We start from the raw sequence: 21,927 nt of genomic DNA, 5'->3' as shown, positions 1-21,927 counted from the left end.
TAGCAGCAATGAGCTTTGCTAAAGTACCGTATTTGTTTTAAGTAAATTACGTGGGTGTTCAGAACTTTCTGATTGTATCTGTACTTCATTCTATGCTCTAAGGTATTGATTAAAACTTTTAGGCGTAAAAGTAATTTTCGTTTTTATATTTTACACTTATTTTTATTTTGGTCCTTAGTTTTTTATTTTACTGCTTTTAGTTCTTAAAATGAAAAACGCATTTTATTTTAATCCTTATCGTCATCTCATTAACGGAAATTGTTTACGTGACAAACGGAGTGCACTGTAGGCAGGGGCGGAGGCACGTTATGCATTGAGAGGGCCATGGCCCCCCCAAAATTTTTTAAAACCTCTATAATAGTAGGAAAAAATAGGTCTCACACTCTCTCATTTAAGAGCTAGCCCCCCTATGAGAAAAACTTGGCCCCTCCTCCAATACGTAGCCATAAAAATGCCCCACCCCAAATTCCTACTTTTCATCATTTTGACTTTTCCTTTCCTTCTCTAAGACATGTCAGCCATATCCCACATTTTTTTTTTCTTGAGTGAGGCCATATCCCATAGCTATTCAAGACCTATGTTGTACTAGTGTGGGAATTATCATCACAAAGAAGAGAGACTATGAGGGTACAATATTAGACTACTAGTGGGAATGAAATTTTTGGGTGCATTTTTTGCGCTAAGGCCAAGGGTGTCCGTTGTAACCTTAGGCATTTTTGCGATCTCACATCGAAAGAATCTCCCTCCCCCTTATACCTTATAAGGGGGAGGGAGATTCTTTCGATGTGAGATCGCAAAAATGCCTAAGGTTACAACAGACACCCTTGGCCTTAGCACAAAAAATGCACTCACAAAATTGATTTTGAATTTAGTTGGGATGAATAAAATTGATTTTGAATTTATTTTTGACCATAGTAGTCTAATTTGGTTAAATTTAACTGCTGTTTATTTTATGGTTGCTTATAGTGACTATGTTATATTTAATTTCTATAAATATAATTTCTTATAAGTGTAGTCTAATTTTGATTAGATTTAATGTTTTTTTCTAAAACTAATGCAAGAAGACATGTATATATGTATATATGTCATACTTTGTATTTGTTTTGAATTGCAAATCAATATGATAATATTAACTCGGCCTCCCCAACCAAAAATTTCTGGCTACGCCCTTGACTGTAGGCATACTAAATACAGGCGTGGTCATTAAAATAATATTTTAAAAAATTGTATTTAGCATTTTAAAAATGCCATGTCAGCATTTAAATAAACAAAAAATCACATAATTTTTTTTTTTTTGAATTTCTAACTTAAAAATAATAATAAAATAAGATAATTCAATTTTTTTTTTCTTTTTCATTATTTTTTTCTTTTTCATTATTTTTTTTGGAAGAACGTTCTTTGTGTTCTTTCGCATTATATGATTCATACTGTTAATGTTATTAAACAAATTAACATTTTATTAAGCATTTTCTCACACAATCACATACTGAAAAGAAAAACTTCAACTCCAAAACTTCCATCTCAAACAGTTCCCCACAATCTTTCACATAATCCATTGAAAAAAAAGTCAAACACAAGGAGCTAAGCTAAAAAAATCCCAGAATTGAAGCAAAACTGCATAGCAAGAGCATCCAATATCTACTCGAGTTGCAATAAAAGGAAGTGAACTAGTCCTGATGTATCCACCAACACCAGTTTCTGCAATTGGGTATTTGTAAGGGATGCCCATCTAGTCAAGCTCAACTCTAATAAGCTTAATGGTCTCAAATTCATCAAACCTAAGTTCTAGGTTCTCATGTATCTTCCTCCTAATAGCCACCATCCAATAAAAACTCTTTGGCCTTTTAGCCAATTCAAGGAAGTTATTTGGAATTTAAGGCAACACTTTAGACTAAAATAGAGCTCTAAAGAAATTAGTAGAGACAAGAAACGCATGGAAAATGAAAGTCAAAGAGAGCCATTAGGAGAAACCATTAGTTCTGCAAAGAAAAACATTTAGGGTGTGTTTGGTTGGAGGTAGAATAGGGGGGATAGGAAATAATGGATAGAAAATAGGAGAAAAAATAAGTTTGTGTGTTGTTTAGTAAGGAGAGGGGGAAAGAAAATTTTTGGATGAGGCCCAAGCATTTTTCACCTGGGCCCACACAAAATTTGTCTCTCCAAAATGAAGAGAAAACAAGCATGAAAAGCTTGTTGCTTGTCCAATTACCATATTGCCCCAAATTAAGTCTCACTTACACTCCTCCAGCACATGAAATACATCTGATATCTCTCTCCCAATCGCTTCTCTTTTGTTTCTTCTACACAGCCACAACCATGTGAAACAATCAAAGTATCAAACAACATGTGTAGCTCTAGTTTTATTCTTTCTTTGCAAGTTCTTTTTTTTTTTTTTTAATGAGTAAAAATAATAATAATAAATTATTTTATTAATTTTAATTATTAATAGTTAATATTTTTCCTATATAAAAAATAGTTAATATTTTCTTCAACTTTAATGAGTGCAAAAAAATTATATTTTACATATCATGCACTAAGAACATATTAGTAAATTTATATAAAGTACATTTTCTATCCTCCTACTTTTCTCCACAACCAAATAAAAAAGATTTATATCTCTCTACTTTTCCATATCTCCAACCAAATACACATCGAGGGAAAACTAAATCTTTTTAATACTCCCACTTTTCTATCCTCCTACCACTTTCTATTCTTCCACTTTTTCATCCTCCCAACCAAACAAACCCTTTCGATTTGAGATTTATAACGGTGCTTTCTTTCTTTCTCTGACCTACCCACTCTCTCTATTTCTCTATTTCACTCAAAATCAGACCCAAATGTCTCAAGCTCCTCCTCTCTCAGATCAGTCTCTCTCTCAAATCGATGTCTCTCTCAAATCGGTGGGTCTCTTTAAATCAAATGGTGATTACTGGGTTTCTCACTTGGTTTTGGTGTTTTAGATTTGAGATGTTTTGGTGTTTTGGTGATGGCTGGGTTTTGGTCTCAATGGGTTTTGATGTTTGGTTGCTAAGAAATGCAAGAAAAGAAAAGAAAAATTAATTTTAATTTTATGGCTGCCAAACATGTTATTTGAAGAAGAATATGTTCTTCATGTTCTTCCAACAAGATAATGAAAAAAATAAAATAAAATAAAATAAAATAAATTTTTTTTTAAATAGCTTAGAATTTTTTTTTTAATTGTTTTATCTGATGTGGCATTTTTTTAAAAAAATTAAAATGTAACATGACATTTTTAAAATGTTGAATACAATATTTTAATATTATTTTAATGGCCACATCAGTATTTAGTGTGTCAACAGTGCACTCCATTTGCCAAGTAAGCAATTTTCATTAGTGAGTTGACGGTAAGAACCAAAATGGAACATATTGTTCATTTTATGGACTTAAAACTGTAAAATAGAAAAGTATGAACCAAAATAGAAATGAGCCCAAAATATATAGACTAAAAGTGCGTTTAAGCCAAAAATTTTAACCTAAAACCCATGAATCCTAAGACTAATTTTTGACATATTCTCACTCAAAGCCACATAAACCTTGCCACAATTGTTTTGTCCCAAATCATCACTCTAACACCCGTATGATCTTGACTCTTGACACATAAACCATCACTTTTATGTGGCTTCCTAAAAATAATAAATAGTATAAGTATTGATCTAAGGTCAAATGTCATAAAATAATACCTAACATTTCTGAATAACACATACAAGAATAAAATAATTCTTTCAATATTTTATGATTTATCAGGACATCATGCATTTTCACTCAACATTATTTACTTTCATTCAATGACAAACAATTTCAAACAGGACATAAAATCAAAGTTATCAATAATCCTGAAAGGTGAACTTGATCATAATTACTATTTACAAAAATGAATACACAAAATAAGCACTTGACTAGTCAATCAAGAAATATTAAATTCGGGGTATAATCATGTGTCAGATGGGTGAAACCTGGAGGAATTTATTATTATTATTATTATTATTATTATTATTATTTTACTTTATTTTATTTTTTGAGAAAGTGGAGGAAAAAAATTAATAATGTACTTGTTTATTTTTATTTTCTTGCTGACTGTAGAAATGTTAAAGTGCTAAGGCTTATCCAAATCGTTCAAGCTTCAAGGAGTTGATTAAATACATATACTTCGAGTGATGGTTTAGCATTTTTGTTAAATAATATTTCAAAAATAGAGTTCTGTCATTGAATTGTTCCTAACGCAAAAGAATATATATATATATATATATGTGTGTGTGTGTGTATGAAACTCTCTCTTAGAGACTTGAACCCTGACTCTTGCCTCTCAAACTTTACAAGCACTTATACTTGTGGAGTAACCATCACACTAAGGGTATACGGTGATTAATGCAAAAAAATTAACTATATTATTATGGAAAGTGATGGGGTACCAAAAAATAGTACCATCTCTGACTCGTCCATAAGAGTTGTCCAACAGCCAAAGGCCAACCATTTAATGAGGTCATCCATGGATGTAACGGTCGTCCATAGGGAAAGCACCTGGATGATCATCCAACACATGGGAAAATTTCCAATAATGGGTTTACCCACATAAGTTAAAGATTCGAACCACGCGGAACTTTGAAACAAGAACAAAGTCCTTATTTATCGTCATAACTTCCTCACAAGTGCTTAATAGTGGTAGTTGTAGAAGATAAGATTGAAAGTTCTAACTTCTATAGCTGTTGTGGAAATTATGTCTAAACTTACCAACTTCCATAAATATTGGGGAAGTTACTAAACAAGTAACCATTCCAAGGCTCTCTATATAAGGGCTCACCCGCATCAAATCAAAGTAAGTTTTAGATAACTCCTGAAAAGTTAGAACTCTAGAATTTAAGAGAGAAACTAACTTATCAGAGGGTTTTTGGCTGGTCCACCCCAGTCACCTTTTGATTGTGTGTTTTTCTTTTTAGGCCTTCCGAGCTACCATCATTCTAATGAAGCTCGGAGCATTCAGCCTACTGATTTTCTATGAACCATCAATTGGCGTCGTCTATAGGGATAGATTTTGTGTTTTGCAATTCATCTTTCTTCGACAAAAGGCTGTATGGTTCAAACAAGATCAAGGGCCACTAGCCCAGGCCATTAGGAGAGTAGGGATGCTTCTAGTAATCCCCACCGTGATCGTCAGTCAGCACCTGTCACGCAATCACCTTCCATCCAATACATACAATCCATGTCAGCCGCCATGGCAGAGTTAACCTACCAAGAAGATAGAGGAGAAAATACCATGAAAGATATGCAGAAGGGGCAACCCAAAGTCAAGAAGATAGAGGAGAAAATACTGAGTCTGAGAACTAGTCAAAGGGTACTGCTTCACGAATGGTGCCACATTTGGAGAAGGAGATGGTTCAGGTGAGGAAGGCTATGGACGAGATGAGGGAGAACATGAGAAAGGCGAATCTAGCAGATGACTTAGTTCATCGAACAGACTCCCCTTTCAAGCTTCCATCAATAGTCACCCCTTGCCTCCTAAGTTTAAAATGCCTTCCTTGGATTCATATGATGGAACGCATGACCCATGTGATCATATTATGACCTTCAAGACTACAATGCATCTTCAAGGGGTTCTAGATAAAATCATGTGTAGGGCCTTCCCTACAACCCTTAAAGGACCAGCTTGAGTTTGGTTCAGCAAGATACCTCCCAAAATTGTAGGTACTTTTAAAGAATTGTAACTTGTTTGTCAACAATTTTATCGGGGGACAAAGACACAAGCATTCCTTGTCTAGCTTGTTAACCATAAAGAAAGGGGAAAATGAAAACTTACGGTCCTTTATTACTTGTTTCAACAAAAAAGCCCTCATTGTAGACAAGATAGATGACAAGCTGTTATTGGCTGCCTTCCATAATGGAGTTAATTCCGATTTATTCATCCATAAGCTCTACGAGCAAGAGCCTCAAACCATGGCTAAACTCATCCATTCAGCCCAAAATTTTATGAATGCAAAGGATGCAATCATAGCCAAAAAGAGGAAGAGAGTACAATGTATGGAAGCGGATCACGCACGTCATCTTGAACATGGTCCTCGTCCAAAGAAGGCCCGGACTGGAGAGAAGAAGATCGAGACAATAGGAAGGCAAGTTCGTCTTCAGGAAGGAGTCAGCACAATACACCCTTAAATGCTCCACTTGATCAAGTACTCATGCAAATCAAGGATGCCCCCTCCTTGAAGTGACCGGAGAAGATGAAGGGAGACCCTAACAAGCACAATAAGAACAAATATTGCTGCTTCCATAGAGATCATGGGCATGACACGGACAAGTGTTATTACTTGAAGCAGCAGATAAAGAATCTTATTAGACAAGGAAAGTTGAGACATTTCATTGGAAGGGATCATAAAGATGAGAAGTTGAAGGAAAAGGTAGAAGAGTCATCACGGCCTCCACTTGGAGAAATAAAGGTTATTATAGGAGGAATTTCAATAGGACAATCTTCCAAGTCAAAGAAGACATATCTCAAAGTGGTACAAAACGTCCAACTCTCTCAACGATCACCAAGGACAAAGGAGACAAATGAGCTAGCCATTATATTCATGGACGAGGAAGCTAAAAGAATCCATCACCCACATGATGATGCAATCATCATTACCTTACTCATCGCGGGTTATATGACTAGAAGGGTGTTGGTGGATAATGGAAGTTCAGCAGACATACTGTATTTACCTCGCCTTCCAACAAATAAGACTTGGACAAGATCAACTTCACCCAGTGAATTCACCCTTGGTAGGATTTAGGAGGATGAAGGTGCAACTCATAGGTACCATTATATTACTGGTGGTGGTGGAAGCATACCCACAACAGATAACCAAAGAAGTAAACTTCCTTGTTGTGAACTGTTCGTCTTCATACAACGCTATCATTGGAAGGCTGACTCTAAATAGTTGGAAGGCAATAACATCTACCTACCATTTTTCTGTTAAGTTCCCAACAGATTATGGAGTAGGTCAAGTGTAAGAAGACCATTTAGCTACCAGGGAATGCTATCTAGCCATGCTAGCTATAGACGAGCACATGCAGACGATGAGCATAGATGAGAGAAGAGTTACCGTTGAGCCCATAGAAGTGCTACAAGACATCCTTCTAGAAAAGGGTAATCTCGAGAAGTTTACCAAAATTGGAACAAGTATGAAAGAGAAGACAAAACAAGACCTTGTGTAGTTCTTAAGGAAGAGTATCAATGTTTTTGTATGGAATCATGAAGACATGTCAAGAATTGACCCAAGTGTTATCACTCATCGGTTGAATATGCACCCCCATCTTCCAAGCCTGTTCATCAAAAGAAAAGGGTCTTCGCTCTTGAGTGAGACAATGCAATCAAGGAAGAGGTCAAGAAATTAATCACAGCTCAATTTATTTGGGAAGTCTATTACTTGGATTGGCTAGCTAACATGGTAATGGTCAAGAAGGCAAATGGCAAGTACAGGATGTGTGTAGACTTCACTGATTTGAATAAAGATTGCCCCAAGGATAGTTATCCTTTGCCACGTGTTAATCAGTTGATGGATTCAACAGCAGGTCATCAGTTACCAAGCTTCATGGACGCCTTTTCAGGATACAATCAAATAAAGATGGACGAGGTAGATCAACAGAAGACATCCTTCATTACCAGTCAAGGTTTGTTTTGTTATAAAGTGATGCCCTTTGGGTTGAAGAATGCGAGGGCAACTTATTAGAGGTTAGTCAATCATATGTTCTACCCACAGATAGGATAGAATGTAGAGGTGTATGTGGACGACATGCTGGTGAAGAGCTTGGACAAGGGGAAGCATTCGGACGACCTACAAGAAACCTTTGATAACCTTAAACGATACAAAATGAAGCTGAATCCAATTAAATGTGCATTCAGGGTTTCGTTTGGAAAATTTCTAGGATTCATGGTTTCAAAAAGGGGAATTGAAGCGAACCCTGATAAAATCCAAGCCATATTGAACATGGAACCACCAAAAAAAATTAACGAAGTCCAATCCCTCACTGGAAAAGTTACAGCTCTAAATAGATTTGTTTCAAAAGCTACAGATAAATGTTGCCCTTCTTCAAAATTCTTAGGAAGGCATTCAAATGGACGGACGAATGCCAGAAGGCCTTCCATGACCTTTAAGATTATCTTACCACGGCTCCCCTACTAAGTCCATCTATACCAGGTGAGGAGTTATATTTGTACTTAGTAGTGTCCCCACATGTGGTAAGTTCAATGTTGATCAAGGAAGAAGAGAAGGTGCAGAAGCCTGTGTACTATACGAGCCGGGCACTGAGGGGAGCAGAAGGACGATATCCGTTGATGGAAAAATTGGTCTTTGCATTAATAACAGCTTCCAGGAAGTTGAGGCATTATTTCCAAGCTCACATCATCAATGTTATGACAGATCATCTGCTTAGAAAGGCGATGAACAAGTTGGAAGCTGCGGGACAACTGATCCAATTGGCTATTGAGCTCTGTGAATTTGACATCAGGTAACAACCAAGAAATGCAATAAAGGCTCAAGTTTTAGCAAATTTCATCATGGAGTTCACTCTAAGTCATGATGACTTAGACGGGATAGAGGATGTTAAAACATGGGTCATCCATGTAGATGGATCGTCTACACTACATACAAAAGGGATAGGAGTTGTTTTGCAATCCCTAGAAGAAGACGAGTTGAAGTACAAGGTTCGTTTGCAGTATCCAGCAACCAACAATGAAGTGGAGTATGAAGCCCTTCTTAAAGGGCTAGAATTGGCAAAGTCCCTATGGGCAGAATCAATATTCGTCCAAGGAGATTCTCAGTTAGTTATGGGTCAAGTGAATGGGAAGTATTAAGCTAAGGAAGAGTGGATGAAGAAATATCTTAACAGGATAAGACGCCTTGTGAAAAGATTTAAGGAAGCTAGTTTCATTCAAATCCCAAGAGAAGAAAACATGGAAGCAAATGCCTTAGCGAAGGAAGCCTCAGTTAGTGAATCAATAGACGTGTTTGATGAAATTCAGTATATGTCAAGCATAGATTTGCCAGAGGTATAGTAGATAGAAGGTGAAGGAAATTGGATGACCCTAATAGTAGCATACCTAAAAGATAGAAGGCTTCTAGAGGGAAAGGACAAGGCCAAAAAGCTAAGGATCAGATTAGGCAGGTATGTCCTTATGGATGAACTGCTATACAAAAGAGGCTTTTCTCAACCTTATTTAAGGTGTTTGGCTCCAGACGAGGCAAATTATGTATTGAAGGAAGTTCATGAAGGAGCATGTGGCAACCATTCAGGAGCCAGGTCACTCGTCCACAAGGTCGTCCATGCAAGATACTACTGGTCAACCATTCAAGCTAATGCTAAGACGTATGTTAAGGTGTGCGATCAATGTCAATGATTCAACAACGTCCCTAAACAGCCATCGGAGTACCTTACTCCAATGATGGCCCCATAGCCCTTGGCACAGTGGGGGTTGGATATTTTGGGTCCCTTTCCAATTAGAACTAGACAGATGAAATTTTTGGTGGTGGGAATAGATTACTTCATTAAGTGGGTGGAAGCTGAACTCTTAACAAAAATTACATAACAAAATATCAAGAACTTCGTCTAGAAGAGCATTGTATGCAAGTTTGGGGTACCTAAGGTACTAGTGTATGACAATAGATGACAATTTGATAAAACACCTTTCAAGGATTTTTATGAGCAACTTGGAATCAAGAATCATTATTCCTCAACCTCCCACCCACAAGCCAATGGACAAGCAGAAGTAGCAAATCGATCCTTGTTGAAAATCATCAAGACTCGACTTGAAGGGGTAAAAGGAGTATGGCCAGACGAGTTACCAAGTGTCTTATGGGCTTACAGAACAACAGTAAGGACCCTTACAGGGGAAACTCCTTTTAAACTAGCCTTTGGGAGTGAAACAGTCATATTAACCTCGAAACGAAGAAGTAACCGTTCCAAACAAGTAACTGTTCCTAGGCTCTCTATATAAGGGCTCACCCACATCAAATCAAAATAAGTTTCAGATAAATCCTGAAAAGTTGGAACTCTAGAATTTAAGAGAGAAACTAACTTAAGCATTAAAGGGTTCTTAGCCGGTCCACCCCGGTCACCTTTTGATTGTGTGTTTTTCTTTTCAGGCCTTCCGAGCAACCATCATTTTATTGAAGTCCAAAGCATTCAGCCTACTAATTTTCTGTGAACCATTAGAAAGAATTTCCTTGCAATTAATGCTCATGCATGCATGTACGATTTGCTTAATTACATAATAATATCTATCATATAATATAAATAATAATGTCTATAGCTACTCTGCGTAATTTTAGGGAAGATGCTTCGACACTACATACATGATTAATCTAGTCACGATGGATACAAACGTATTAGGATTAATGGTCAAATACATTTCGAACAAAATCATATATTATATTATATATGTTTTTGTTATAAAAAAAAAAGAAAAAAAGAATTATGTATGTTTTACACGTTTGAAGTAACATCCGTTAGAATTAAAACAATTTACGCGCAAGTATTACATATCTCAAATATGCCCCTTCTGTCAACATCCTTTACAATGTTGCCATTAACTCATCCATAAATGACATCATTTTGAACATAAATATTTTTTCTTAACGATATTTCTAAATGAGTTAACAGCAAAAATGTGATGGACCTCAAAGTAGAGGGACATAACTGTTTTATTGATGATGCGCGAAAATTGCCAGTGAATTGATGGCTCCTGATCGCACCGATGGGTTCCTAAAGAATAAGAAAACAAGAACCGAATAGAAGGTACTGATGGGGCACCGGCCAAAGACCCTTCAAAGATTAAGTCAGTGAATGAGAAATCTCTAAGAACTCTATAGTGAGAGAGTTAGGGATTTTCTACATACCTGGGAAAGGAGGAGGCTTATTGCTTATATAGTGATGTGGAGGAGACCTAGATCCCAGGACTACATGGATTTTCCTCATATGGAAAGGGAGGAGTTAATGCCATCAAGATCTTGAGGATACTTTCTATTCTGGGAATGTGAAAATCGTGTGGTCGAGTCTTTGTGCATGGTATGCAAGATGTTTCCATATAAGAATATGCATGTAGAGTATGTAAGGCCATGTAGGACCCGTTAGTATGCTTCTCTATCTATCAAGGTCATCTGTCGTCATGGTAGGGAGATGTACCCGTCAACTTCACATGGATCTATTCGCGTAGTCGTCGGCCTCTTGTTGGTGCAAGGTACTGTTAGGGTTTGTGCCCTAAAATCCAATTGGTTGGCATGTCATGAATAATTAAGTTGTTTAATTATATGAGACTATTTATGAACTAATGAGATATTATCTTAGTCCATAAGATGCATAGTATGTGATTTATGTGAAAAGTCACAGAGAGATATAAATCACAAGTTCTTTGTAAACTCAGAATTTTAGTTCGTAGTCGGTGATGAAATTGGGCGTTTAATCTGCGAAGACTATAACATATCAACTAAGATGATTTGTCTTGATCATGGAAGTGGAGACTTCTAGTTGGTATGTTGATATGTTTTAAGAGTTAAAACATATTGAACTGGACCGCTGTGAGATTTATTATTCTCCTAAAGACTGTCAATTGAATAATAAATCTCACGACTTCTATTTACATCAACTCTAAATCCTGAGAGAATAATGGACCTGATCATGAGATGTAGGTTGCTTTGATATATCAGGAGTGAGATCTATAACTTATGGTCAAAATCTCAGTATGTTGGGCAGCCGCATTTAGTGTTGATGGAACATATATTCTCAAGATGGAATTCATAATCTCTTAACAGAGATATAAAATATTCCATTGAGATAAGTTTAATGGGTTTGGTTATTCAGAGTGTTGGGCCCAACCACTTTAGTAAAGAGTTACTAAAGTATATATTTATGGAATTGGATTTCATAAATATATGATGAATAACATAAAGGATTAAGCCGGGTACTCAAGGATTAAGAGTAGGAACCTTCAAAGTGGCAATCAATATTAATGACTTTGTATTACTACGAATATTTTAATGAGGGGGTTGAATGTATAATAAAGTCTTGGGATATAATTTATAGATAAGGCCTAGAGTGCAATTATATTCTTATAGTGGTATTGAATATAATTAATGGTAACTTTGGACTTGTCAAGAGTTGACGGAAAAGCCCAAGGCTCATTGGAGCTAGTGTCTTATTAGTCCCTTTGGTCCCATCTCAAGCCACAAACTAAACCCCAATTGGGTAGGCCCAAAAGGCTAACCCAATTAGAAATCAGTCATTATTTAATAAGTGTTATTAAATAAAGAAACTATGAGAATGGTTTAACGTACGTAAGATGAAAAGAAAAAGAAATCAGTTTTTTCCACAAGGAGAAGAAGAAAGTTTTTTTTTTTTTCTTTGAGAGTTTATATACAAAAGACTGATTGAGAGACCACACATCTTGGGCACCATGTGGAATTGAGATGAAGATTAAAGGTATTCTCAAGTTTGGTTTTGAAATTCACTGCACCAAGGTACGCTTTCTATTCTTTGATTCTAGAATTCATGGTTACATGTTTATCTTTCATGATTGAAGTAGATCCGTGTTTTTGTTGCTTCCGCTGCGTGTGTCTTTGTATGAGATACAAAACCCAACAGGTACAAGTTCTAGGACAAATTCTTTTGAGACCAACGGTTCCTTTAGGGCCGACGGTTCTCTTGACGTCGTCGACCTTTTATCGGAATGATACCCTTTTCGTGGTGGGCTTTGTCATTTAAGAATCATGATCTTATTACAAAAATACCCTTATCAGCTGCCCCCACTCCGCAGTTCTGTCAGCTATACCTAATAGGTCTTGGAGTAATAAGGATTTTCTATGGGCATTTAATTGTGCCATTAATTAGGTAGGTAGCCTTTACAATGAATGCTAAGTGACAAATGGCACTTCTTGATTGGCCTTGTTTCAATTCAAAAGCGTCGCTTCGTATACTGCCCTCCTTCGTCCTATAAATAGTTCCTCTTCCTTAGTTTTCACTTTTTACTTTATTTTCATCTCTTAAGAGCTGTAATCCCAAGCTGTTTCATCACTGTTTTCGTGTTCATCCTTCGTTTTGACTAGCGAGCAATCGTCGACTCCCTTCTACATAAGTTTTCTTTTTCTTTTCTTCAATTATTTTTTTTCTAGCTAGTCATCATTTTTAGAGACTCGTCACATGAATAGATTCTTTGAATACATTCATCGCTTGTAGGTGAATAGATGTTAGGTGATACAGAAGCAACGAGTGAACAGTCATCGTCAGTCCATAAGGGTGCAAGCTACGACAAAGTTTATCTGTTGGGACATGAGCCCATGAAGAAAAAGGTGACAATGATGAGGGAGAAGGTAATGGGGAAGGTGATAAGGCTGTAGGTGAAGTAGAAGTTGGTGGTTATAGACCTTTCATCCATCCCCTGATATGGACGATGAATGGCTTCTACCCAACCATGTCCTTAGAAGGTTTTCAACAACCTTCACAACCGTTATCAAATTCCTAAACACATCCCCATGCAATTGCCAAAGAAGTTTGAGAAGTGCTACTCAAGTAGGACAGCAGACGTTAGCATGTCATGTTTACCGTTGGTCTGAGGCTGCTACTAACGGAGCTACACCATCAGCTTGCTAATTATTTAGGCTTATCTGTCAGCCCAATTGCCCCGAATAAGTGGAGGATCTTTATTGGAGCCGAAGTGATATAGGGCCAGTTGAGTGGTGGCAACTATCGCCTCACCCTTAACAAGTTCTTCTACTATTATAGGCCTCAGCAGATATACTCGTCGAAGGATATTTATCATTTTATGGCAAGAAAATCATCATTTAGGTTGGTGTCAAACATGCCTGACTCAAATAGGAATTGGAAAAATAGGTATTTCTTTATACAGGGGACGAATTGGGCATGTAAACTCGAAGAGTAGGATAGCATGCCTGACGGGTTTGATAACACTTACGAGTCTGGTGAGTCGTCAGCGTTCCTTTTCTTTTTATCCCATCAGTTTTGATTATGTAACTAACCTATTACTTTTGAATTTTTTTTTCAGCCTAAGCCCGTCCGGAAATAAGTGAAGAACATGAGTGTTTTCTGAAGTGAGTTTGGGCAATTCCGCTCAAGCAGAGAAAGTGGAAGGATTTGGTCATGCTTGACACCCTCCACGCTTTCTGTGGTGGTCCAGAGCCAACGGTCGAAGCCCAACGGTTAGACACTTTTGTTCATCAACGTAAGTTCCCTCATGTCTGTCTGCTTATCTTTTTGGTAGTTTATTCTATCCCATCCATTTTCCATATATCTTTCGCTATTTCTTTTCAGAGATGGATGCTGGAAGGTAGAGGGCCATGATAAAGAAGTTGGCTGTTGCTCACCTTAAGAAGCAAGGGCAGGCGTTGACCACTAAGGTGACACTTCCTTCTAATGTTGCCCCCAAGAGGAGGGGCGTAGACAAAGATGATCGTCTTACCATGAAGGCGACGGGTCAATCTGTTAGGACCAATCGGGAGGATCAGCCACAAAAATCTCCCTCGCCTCCCTGTCATGGCACCGACAAAGGCCTTATGTCTGCCCATGGTCTCGTCGTCTCTAGTTCCATCCAAAGATTGGTGAGCCACAAGGATTATGCTGTCGAGATGGTTAACTCGATCATCAAAGACACGGACCTGGATGAATGTGGTGAGCATGCTAATGAGGACCTGGGGGTTTCTGGCCTTTTTGACCTGGCAAGGGTAAGTATCCATCGGGTTTATTTTTCTTTTCTTTTTCTTTTTTTTTTCTTTTTTTTTCCCTCTATTATAACTGTAATCTTCTTGTAGGCAATGGTAAGGATGAAGGCCCTTCAAGCTAGATGCGAGACTAAGGAAGGGGTGGTCCATCGCCAATGTACCCGTCTGGAGTACGAAGCATACTAGCTAAATCAATAAAAGGAAGCTACTCTTATTCTCAACATTGAGCTGATAGAGAAGAATGCTTTGCTGGAGAAGGCTACTCGTCGTTGTGAAGATTTTGCCAAGGCGAATACCAACATGACAACGGAGTTGGCTGCCCTTTGTGATCAGTAGAGCAAGCTAAGGCAGACGCTATGGCCGGGTTTCAAACCTCCCAACCACACTATGACAAGTGCGGGGGCTTCTATGGCAACGGCTTCAATGACTACCTTAAGCAGGTTGTTTCCTTCTACCCCAACCTAGATTTGTCTCAAGTGGTAATTGACGACACCGTTCCACTAACGCCTGGTAGTGTGGATGCTGCTATGAATGAAGCTGATGGTGACGTCCACTTGGTTAAGGAAGAAGCAAAAGAGCCTGCTAATGTTAAGGACGTCAGCCAAAATGTTCTTGATGGCCAACCCATTCCTGGCAATTCGACTATTCTTGACAGTTCGTCTACCCCCGAGGGCCCGTCCACCCCTAAAGTCTAATCTTCTCCTAACGCTCCTCTGACTTAGTTTTTTTTTTATTTTTTACTTTACTATTTGGTAAGAATAATTTTGAGACAATGGAGGGCCTTATTTTGGGCCTTATGTATAAACGTTTATCCCCTTTGGGTTTGTCGAGGCTTTTATTATATTTATCGCTTTTTCATCCATTGCCTTTATTTATAGCTTGTTATTCTCATTTTATATGCCTATTGTGATTATGGGTATGCCCCTTATCCATTGTGAGGACTTGACTACATCTATGTGATTGCATACCCGTGGGCATTATCTTTTACATCCGTCCGCCCTGTAGGTAATATTGTTTGTTCGCTCCTTAGGACTTAGAATAATTTAGGCCTATGGGTAGGACTTAATAATTTTTTGGACCTCGGCACCCATCAGTGTCCCTAGCAACCCATTCACCCCGTAGGTAGGATTTAGGGTTTTTACGACCAAATACCCGTCGATATCCTTGGTCGTCCATCCACCCTGTAGGTAGAACTTAGGGTGTTTTTTTGTGACCAGATACCTGTCGATATCCTTGGTCATCTGTACACCCCGTAGGTAGGACTTAGGTTTTTTGCAACTAGGTACCCATCAGTATCCTTGGTCATTCATCTACCCAGTAGGTAATACTTAGGTTTTTTGCGACCAAGTACCCATCGGTATCCTTGGTCATCCGTCCACCAGGTAGGTAAGACTTAGGTTTTTCTTTTCTTTTTTCTTTTTTTTTTTCTTTTTTTTTTTCTTTTTTTGTGACCAGGTACCCATCGGTATCCTTGGTCATTCGTCCAACCCGTAGGTAGGACTTAGTTTTTTTTGCAACCAGGTACTCATTGGTATCCTTGGTCATCTATCTACCCAATAGGTAGGGCTTAGTTTTTTTATGAACAATCTCTTAAACGGTAGATCCTTAAAAATTACAAATAATGTAGAAAAATGTAGATAATGTGTCTGATAATCCTCAAGAGTTTTATTTCAATAATCGAAAGACTTAATTTCATACAAAGAAAAGAAAAGTAAAAGCATAGTTCGTAGTTGTCCACTACTGGTATTATCTCCATAGGTGCTCGGTGTTCCATGAGTGGTGGAGTCTTTGTCCATTGAGGGTGTCTAGGTTGTAGGTCCCCTTTTAATGTCAATCGACGATTCTGTAGGGTCCTTCCTAGTTGGGGCCTAACTTTCCCTGCCTAAGGTCTTTGGTGGTTGTTGTCACCTTTCTTAGGACTAGGTCCCTGACCTGAAAGTGTCAAGGTTTGATCTTGGTATTGTAGTGCTTTGCCATTAGGTCCTGATAACACATGATATGTTACTCAGCTGTCGTCCTAATTTCATCCAGAAGATCCAATTATAGGCGTATTCCCTCTTCATTCCTTCCCTCGTCATAGTGGGCCACCCTGTAGCTTGTTAATCCAATTTCTGCTAGGATGACGGCTTCACTTCCAAATGCAAGGTGGAAGGGTGTTTTGCTTGTAGGCATGCAAGCTATCGTTTGATATGCCCATAACACACTTGGTAGTTCATCCGACCATATCCCCTTTTCCCCCTTGAGTCGAGTCTTGATCATCTTGAGCAAGGATCAGTTTGTAACCTTAACTTGACCATTGGCTTGTGGGTAGGCAAGCGATGAATAGTGGTTTTTGACTCCCAACTATTGGCAAAAGTCTTTAAATGTGTTGTTGTCAAATTGCTTCCCATTGTCCGAGACGAAAACTCTAGGGATACCGAAGCGGCAAATGAAGCTTTTCCAGACGAAGCCTTGGACATTCTTCTCTGTTATAGTGGCCAAGGGTTCTACTTCAACCCATTTAGTGAAGTTGTCAATCCCTATGACAAGGAACTTGAGTTGCCTTATTGCCGTGAGGAAGGGTCCCATTATATCAAGCCCCTATTGAGCAAATGGCCAGGGAACGCTCATTGGGGTTAGTTGTTTTGATGGCTATCGTATGATGTTGCTAAAGCATTGGCATTTGTCACATGCCTTCACTTAGGACTGGGTATCCTTCTACATCGTGGGCCAATAGTACCCTGCTCATATGAGCTTATGAACTAACAAGTGTGTTGTTGAATGGTTTCCGTATATTCTCTCGTGGACTTCACTCATGATGCAATCTACTTCGTTAGGGACCAGTCATCTTAGGTATGGACGAGAGAAACCCCTTTTATAAAGGACATCCCTAGTTAGTACGTGACGACCACACCTTCAGCCTTCGAGAAGCATTGTGGTCTTCTGGGAGCATCCCGTCCTTGAGGTAGGAAATGATTCGTGTCATCCAGTTGGCTCCACTAGGAATCACTTGTACATCTATTTTGTTAATGGCAGGGGAGTATTGGATAAAGGATAGTACCTGACTGGTGATGACCATGTGATCTGCGAATGTAGCCTTGGCTAGACGGTCAGCTTACTCATTCTCTTCCTTCGGGATCTACGCAAATCTAGTCAAAAGCTTCTAGCTTACCCTTTCTTTGACCATGCTTAGATATTTCTTCATATGTCCCCCTTTGGCTTCCTAGTCTCCATTGATATGCCCGATGATGACTTACGAGTTGCTACAAATGACTATTGACGAGGCCCTTGTTGCTTTAGCCAAGTCAAGACCTAAGAGGACCACTTAATACTCGACTTCATTGTTGGTCGTTGGGAACTGGAGATGGATCATACATTCTACTAAATCTCCTTTTGGCGACTACAGGATCACTCCGACTCCTCCAGCATATTGGTTGGATGAACCGTCCATCCATATCATTCATGTCACTGGTCCTTTGTCCTCATCGTCTTTTGCTGTGAATTCAACGACGAAGTCAGCCAAGGCCTAAGCCTTGATCGCGGTTCTTGGTCGGTACAATATGTCAAACTCACCGAGCTCGATCGCCTATAAGACCAATCATCTAGTAGCCTCTAGATTATTCATTGCCCTTCGTAATGGCTTGTCTGTCTAGACCACTATGGTGTGCAGTTGGAAGTACGGCCTAAGTTTTTGAGCGGCCATAACCAGGGCAAAGGCTAGCTTTTCCATGGAGGAATATCTTTCCTCCACCCCCCGAAGCGTTTAGCTGGTGTAGTAGATGGGTAGCTATATGTGATCTTCTTCTAAAATGAGTGATGATCCTCCTTCATGCGGGATTTTTTTTAAAGAGTCAATAGCTTTTTCGTGCATTGCATGGGTTAGCACAATATTTAAATAAAATTATTTTTGTTTAGTCCAAACTTAACAAGGAGTGAAACTCTATCACTCTAGCAAGTCCAACTTAAACTCAAACTCATCATTATCATTTTTTGAAAACAAATTTATTTTTCTCTAATCCAAACTTAACAATGAGTGAAACTTTATCTCTTTAACAAGTCCAACTTAAACTCAAACTCAAACATTGATAATTAAAATTTAATTTATGGCTTCTTCGTCAAATTGTAACACAAGTTGAAGTCATACAAGAGCAAATAATGCAATGATATAGTCTCTTAAATTTTTTATAAAATTATTTTAATTTACTTCACAAATAGGTAGGTTCTCGTGTATAGCATGGGTTAGCGATTAGTTTATAATAGTTAAGGAGATAAATTGTAAGTTTTGAAAGTCGAGTGATCAATTATAAGTAATCACAAATCTGCTAAGTAAAGTACATTTTAGCCTCTCTCTCTTTTTCCCCTTAATAATTAACATAGGTTGCTCTAAATGAAATGACTAAAGTTTTGAGAAATTTAAAACACACTACTCCGATTAAAATATTAATATTAAAAGTTGTATAATTTTAAGGAATTTTTTTAAAATTATTTAATCATTTATTAAAGTATTCATTTTAATAATAAAAACTAGATATTACACGTTGCACTTATATTATGTGAATCAAGGTAATATTGCATGTCAGTCAACATGCTTTTGCAATGTGATGTAATATATATATATATATACACACTAGTATTATGCCCGTGCAATACACGGTTTAATAAAAAATATTTTAATAATATAATTAAATTTAATAACAAATAAAATGAAAAAAGAATTAATTCAAAATTTAAGATTAAAAAATAAATTGCACTTGTACACTTAAAAGAAATTTAATTTTTATTTCTTATTTTGATATTTAAATCATTTATTTTAGTGTTGATTTCATTCAAATGGTTATAAGTTATATCAACCTTAAACTAAATTAATAATAAATAAAAATATAATACTCTAACTTAATGTAACATTCTAACTTACTAATAAATAAATATAACACCCTAACTTAAAGTAATGTTTGTAATTGTACTGTGTTTTAGCCTTTAAGGACACATATATATATATTTTTTTATCATTAAAAAAAAAACACATATATTAATATTACACATGAAAAATTAATGAATTCAATAATTGAAATGGTTGAAAACAAAATTAAGCCAAAACCTCAATTCATTAATGAAAAAATATCCAATTTTTTGAACTTAAAAAAAAAAGGGAGTTAAGTAAAGGTAGACTTACATAGAAATTTGGACAGATGGATTCTCTCGTATCCAATTTCATGTTTGACAGCAAATTTTCTTTTAATTAAAGAATATAGATTACATGGAACAAAGCACCAAACAAAAGCCATAACAAATTAAATCCATAATAAAATATTGATGACAACAACAAATAATCATGTAATCAGAAATTAAAAAATACAAAAATACAAAAATATTGCTTGCTATATTGACTTCTAAAAAAAACACTAAAAGGTGTGATCAAATATAGAATTTCAGCCTATCTATAAAACTTGTTGATAAAAATTATATTATATATCATAAAAAGGCAACAAATACACAAAATCTATTCAATTTGATGAAAGAAAAAAAATCAACAAATTAAGAAGTTATATCCTTATCAAAAACAAAGATTTAAAATTGATCTCTCTCTAGACTTTAGAGTTTTTATTTAACTATTCTTTCACTTTAACTACTTTAGTTTAACTACTCTACATATACTCTAAAATTTTTTTTAGAAATTATAGATAAATTAATAATAAAAGGATTATATGAAGAATTTGGATTGTAATCGAATTAAAATTTTTATCAACTTAGAAATTATAGGACAAAAAGATAAGGACAAAAATATATATATATATATCTATTTTTTTATTTTAGGGTTTGTTGATAACATTTTAGATAGACACAGCTATTATAGTTGTAAATCAAATACTATTTTCTTTCATTACTTGATTTGTCATATTTATCCAAAAAAATATGTATATATATATATATATATATCTATTCTTAAAATCTAAAAATTTATTAAAATTTCTGCAATTTAGTGAAGTCACGTGGCGCAACCACGACATTTAAGCCCAACTTTTATTATATATAATATGATATATTTTTAAGTAAAATTCTATTACAAAAACTTCAAGAAATTTAACATATTACTCAAATTAAAACTCAATTACCAAATATTTCAGAAATTTAAAAGTATTTTTTTATAAATTATTTTAATAATGTGTAATAATTCCCATAAAAAAATTATGTGTAATAATTTTTTATCTTGATAAAAACTTGGTCTTGTTTGATATGATTTGGCCAAATAACTTAAATCAATTTCTGCTCTATTATTTTTGCTATCTATTTCATTGTAATTTTTCAATTACATTATTGGATATATTTTTTTAATTAATCCATGTATGGTATAATAATAATTTGAATGCAGGAAAAAGATGATTCCAAAAAAAAAAAATGCAGGAAAGCTATAATGATTGTATAGGGGTGCTACGAAGAATAAGTTGTGGCATAAATGTTGTGATCATAGGAAAATATTGTTGTGTGCCTCCATAAAAAAAATATAAACAATACTGTGTGCCTTCACGGGGTGGATGGATTGGATATTTTTCAATCCAACTACACATGAAAAAGGGGTTAGATCATGGTTCACAAATTTGAGACCTAAAAAGAAAGTAAGGATGTAATGAGTGACGTAACACCAATAATTGGAGGAATTTCGTGAATGGTGACCACAACAACCGGCTGGTCCTCTCATACATATAAATACTTTTTTTTTTTTGGCTAATCTAGTCCTCATACATATGAATATGATATATGTGGAGTTTTCTTCTACACATCAAAAATATAAATAAATATATATATATATATATATTTTATATAAGAATCAAAAATATAAATATTGTGACTTAGTAATCGTTGTCGTATTTAAAGCCTGGCCGGTGTAGTGTGCAGTTTGACGTACTGAAAGAAAGACTTTGATCCATTAAGCTTCCTTTGGTAGACTAAAAAAATATATATTAATTGTACTCACCGGGGTTGGTAGTGGGCCTCCAGTTTTGACCCATCATTGGATTTGGACTTTCTTCATTTTTCTATTTTATGTTGAATGTCACATCTTTGTTGTTGCACCTACCAAATGTGTCCCAAATCTCATCAATCTTGAACTAGCCACTCATGATCATCCACAGGTGAAGAAGTAACAATGAAATTGTAAGATTGTAAAAATAAATTTGTTAATCGCTAGAACGTGGCCTTTTGACCTTTTTTTTTTTTTTTTTTTTTTTTTTTTTTT

At 36.3% G+C, this 21,927-nt stretch overlaps 2 protein-coding genes across 2 annotated transcripts; both read left to right on the top strand.

Annotated features, from left to right (window-relative positions):
* Positions 1-6,230: 6,230 nt before the first annotated feature.
* Positions 6,231-6,779, top strand: LOC112009893 (uncharacterized). The gene has a single exon (XM_024042247.1). It carries the CDS (start codon positions 6,231-6,233, stop codon positions 6,777-6,779), a length of 549 nt encoding a protein of 182 aa, XP_023898015.1.
* A 654-nt stretch (positions 6,780-7,433) lies between these two features.
* LOC136062862 (uncharacterized) lies at positions 7,434-8,842 on the top strand. Its single transcript, XM_065762501.1, has 3 exons — positions 7,434-7,659; positions 8,355-8,496; positions 8,563-8,842. Exons 1-3 carry the CDS (start codon positions 7,434-7,436, stop codon positions 8,840-8,842), a joined length of 648 nt encoding a protein of 215 aa, XP_065618573.1.
* The last annotated feature ends 13,085 nt before the right edge of the window (positions 8,843-21,927 follow it).

The sequence above is a fragment of the Quercus suber genome, unplaced genomic scaffold (assembly GCF_002906115.3).
Source record: "Quercus suber isolate HL8 unplaced genomic scaffold, Cork oak 2.0 scaffold_460, whole genome shotgun sequence".
In the NCBI taxonomy this organism is placed as follows: Eukaryota; Viridiplantae; Streptophyta; class Magnoliopsida; order Fagales; family Fagaceae; genus Quercus; species Quercus suber.
This window is presented reverse-complemented; position numbering and strand designations above follow the sequence as displayed.

Excerpts from the sequence above, each read along its gene's own strand:
- LOC112009893 (XM_024042247.1), top strand. The coding sequence starts at position 6,231 with ATGAAGGGAGACCCTAACAAGCACAATAAGAACAAATATTGCTGCTTC.
- LOC136062862 (XM_065762501.1), top strand. The coding sequence starts at position 7,434 with ATGGTAATGGTCAAGAAGGCAAATGGCAAGTACAGGATGTGTGTAGAC. Across the intron at positions 7,660-8,354 it reads ATCCTTCATTACCAGTCAAG|CTTCCAGGAAGTTGAGGCAT; the intron begins GTTTGTTTTGTT and ends CATTAATAACAG. Across the intron at positions 8,497-8,562 it reads CTCTGTGAATTTGACATCAG|TCATGATGACTTAGACGGGA; the intron begins GTAACAACCAAG and ends GTTCACTCTAAG.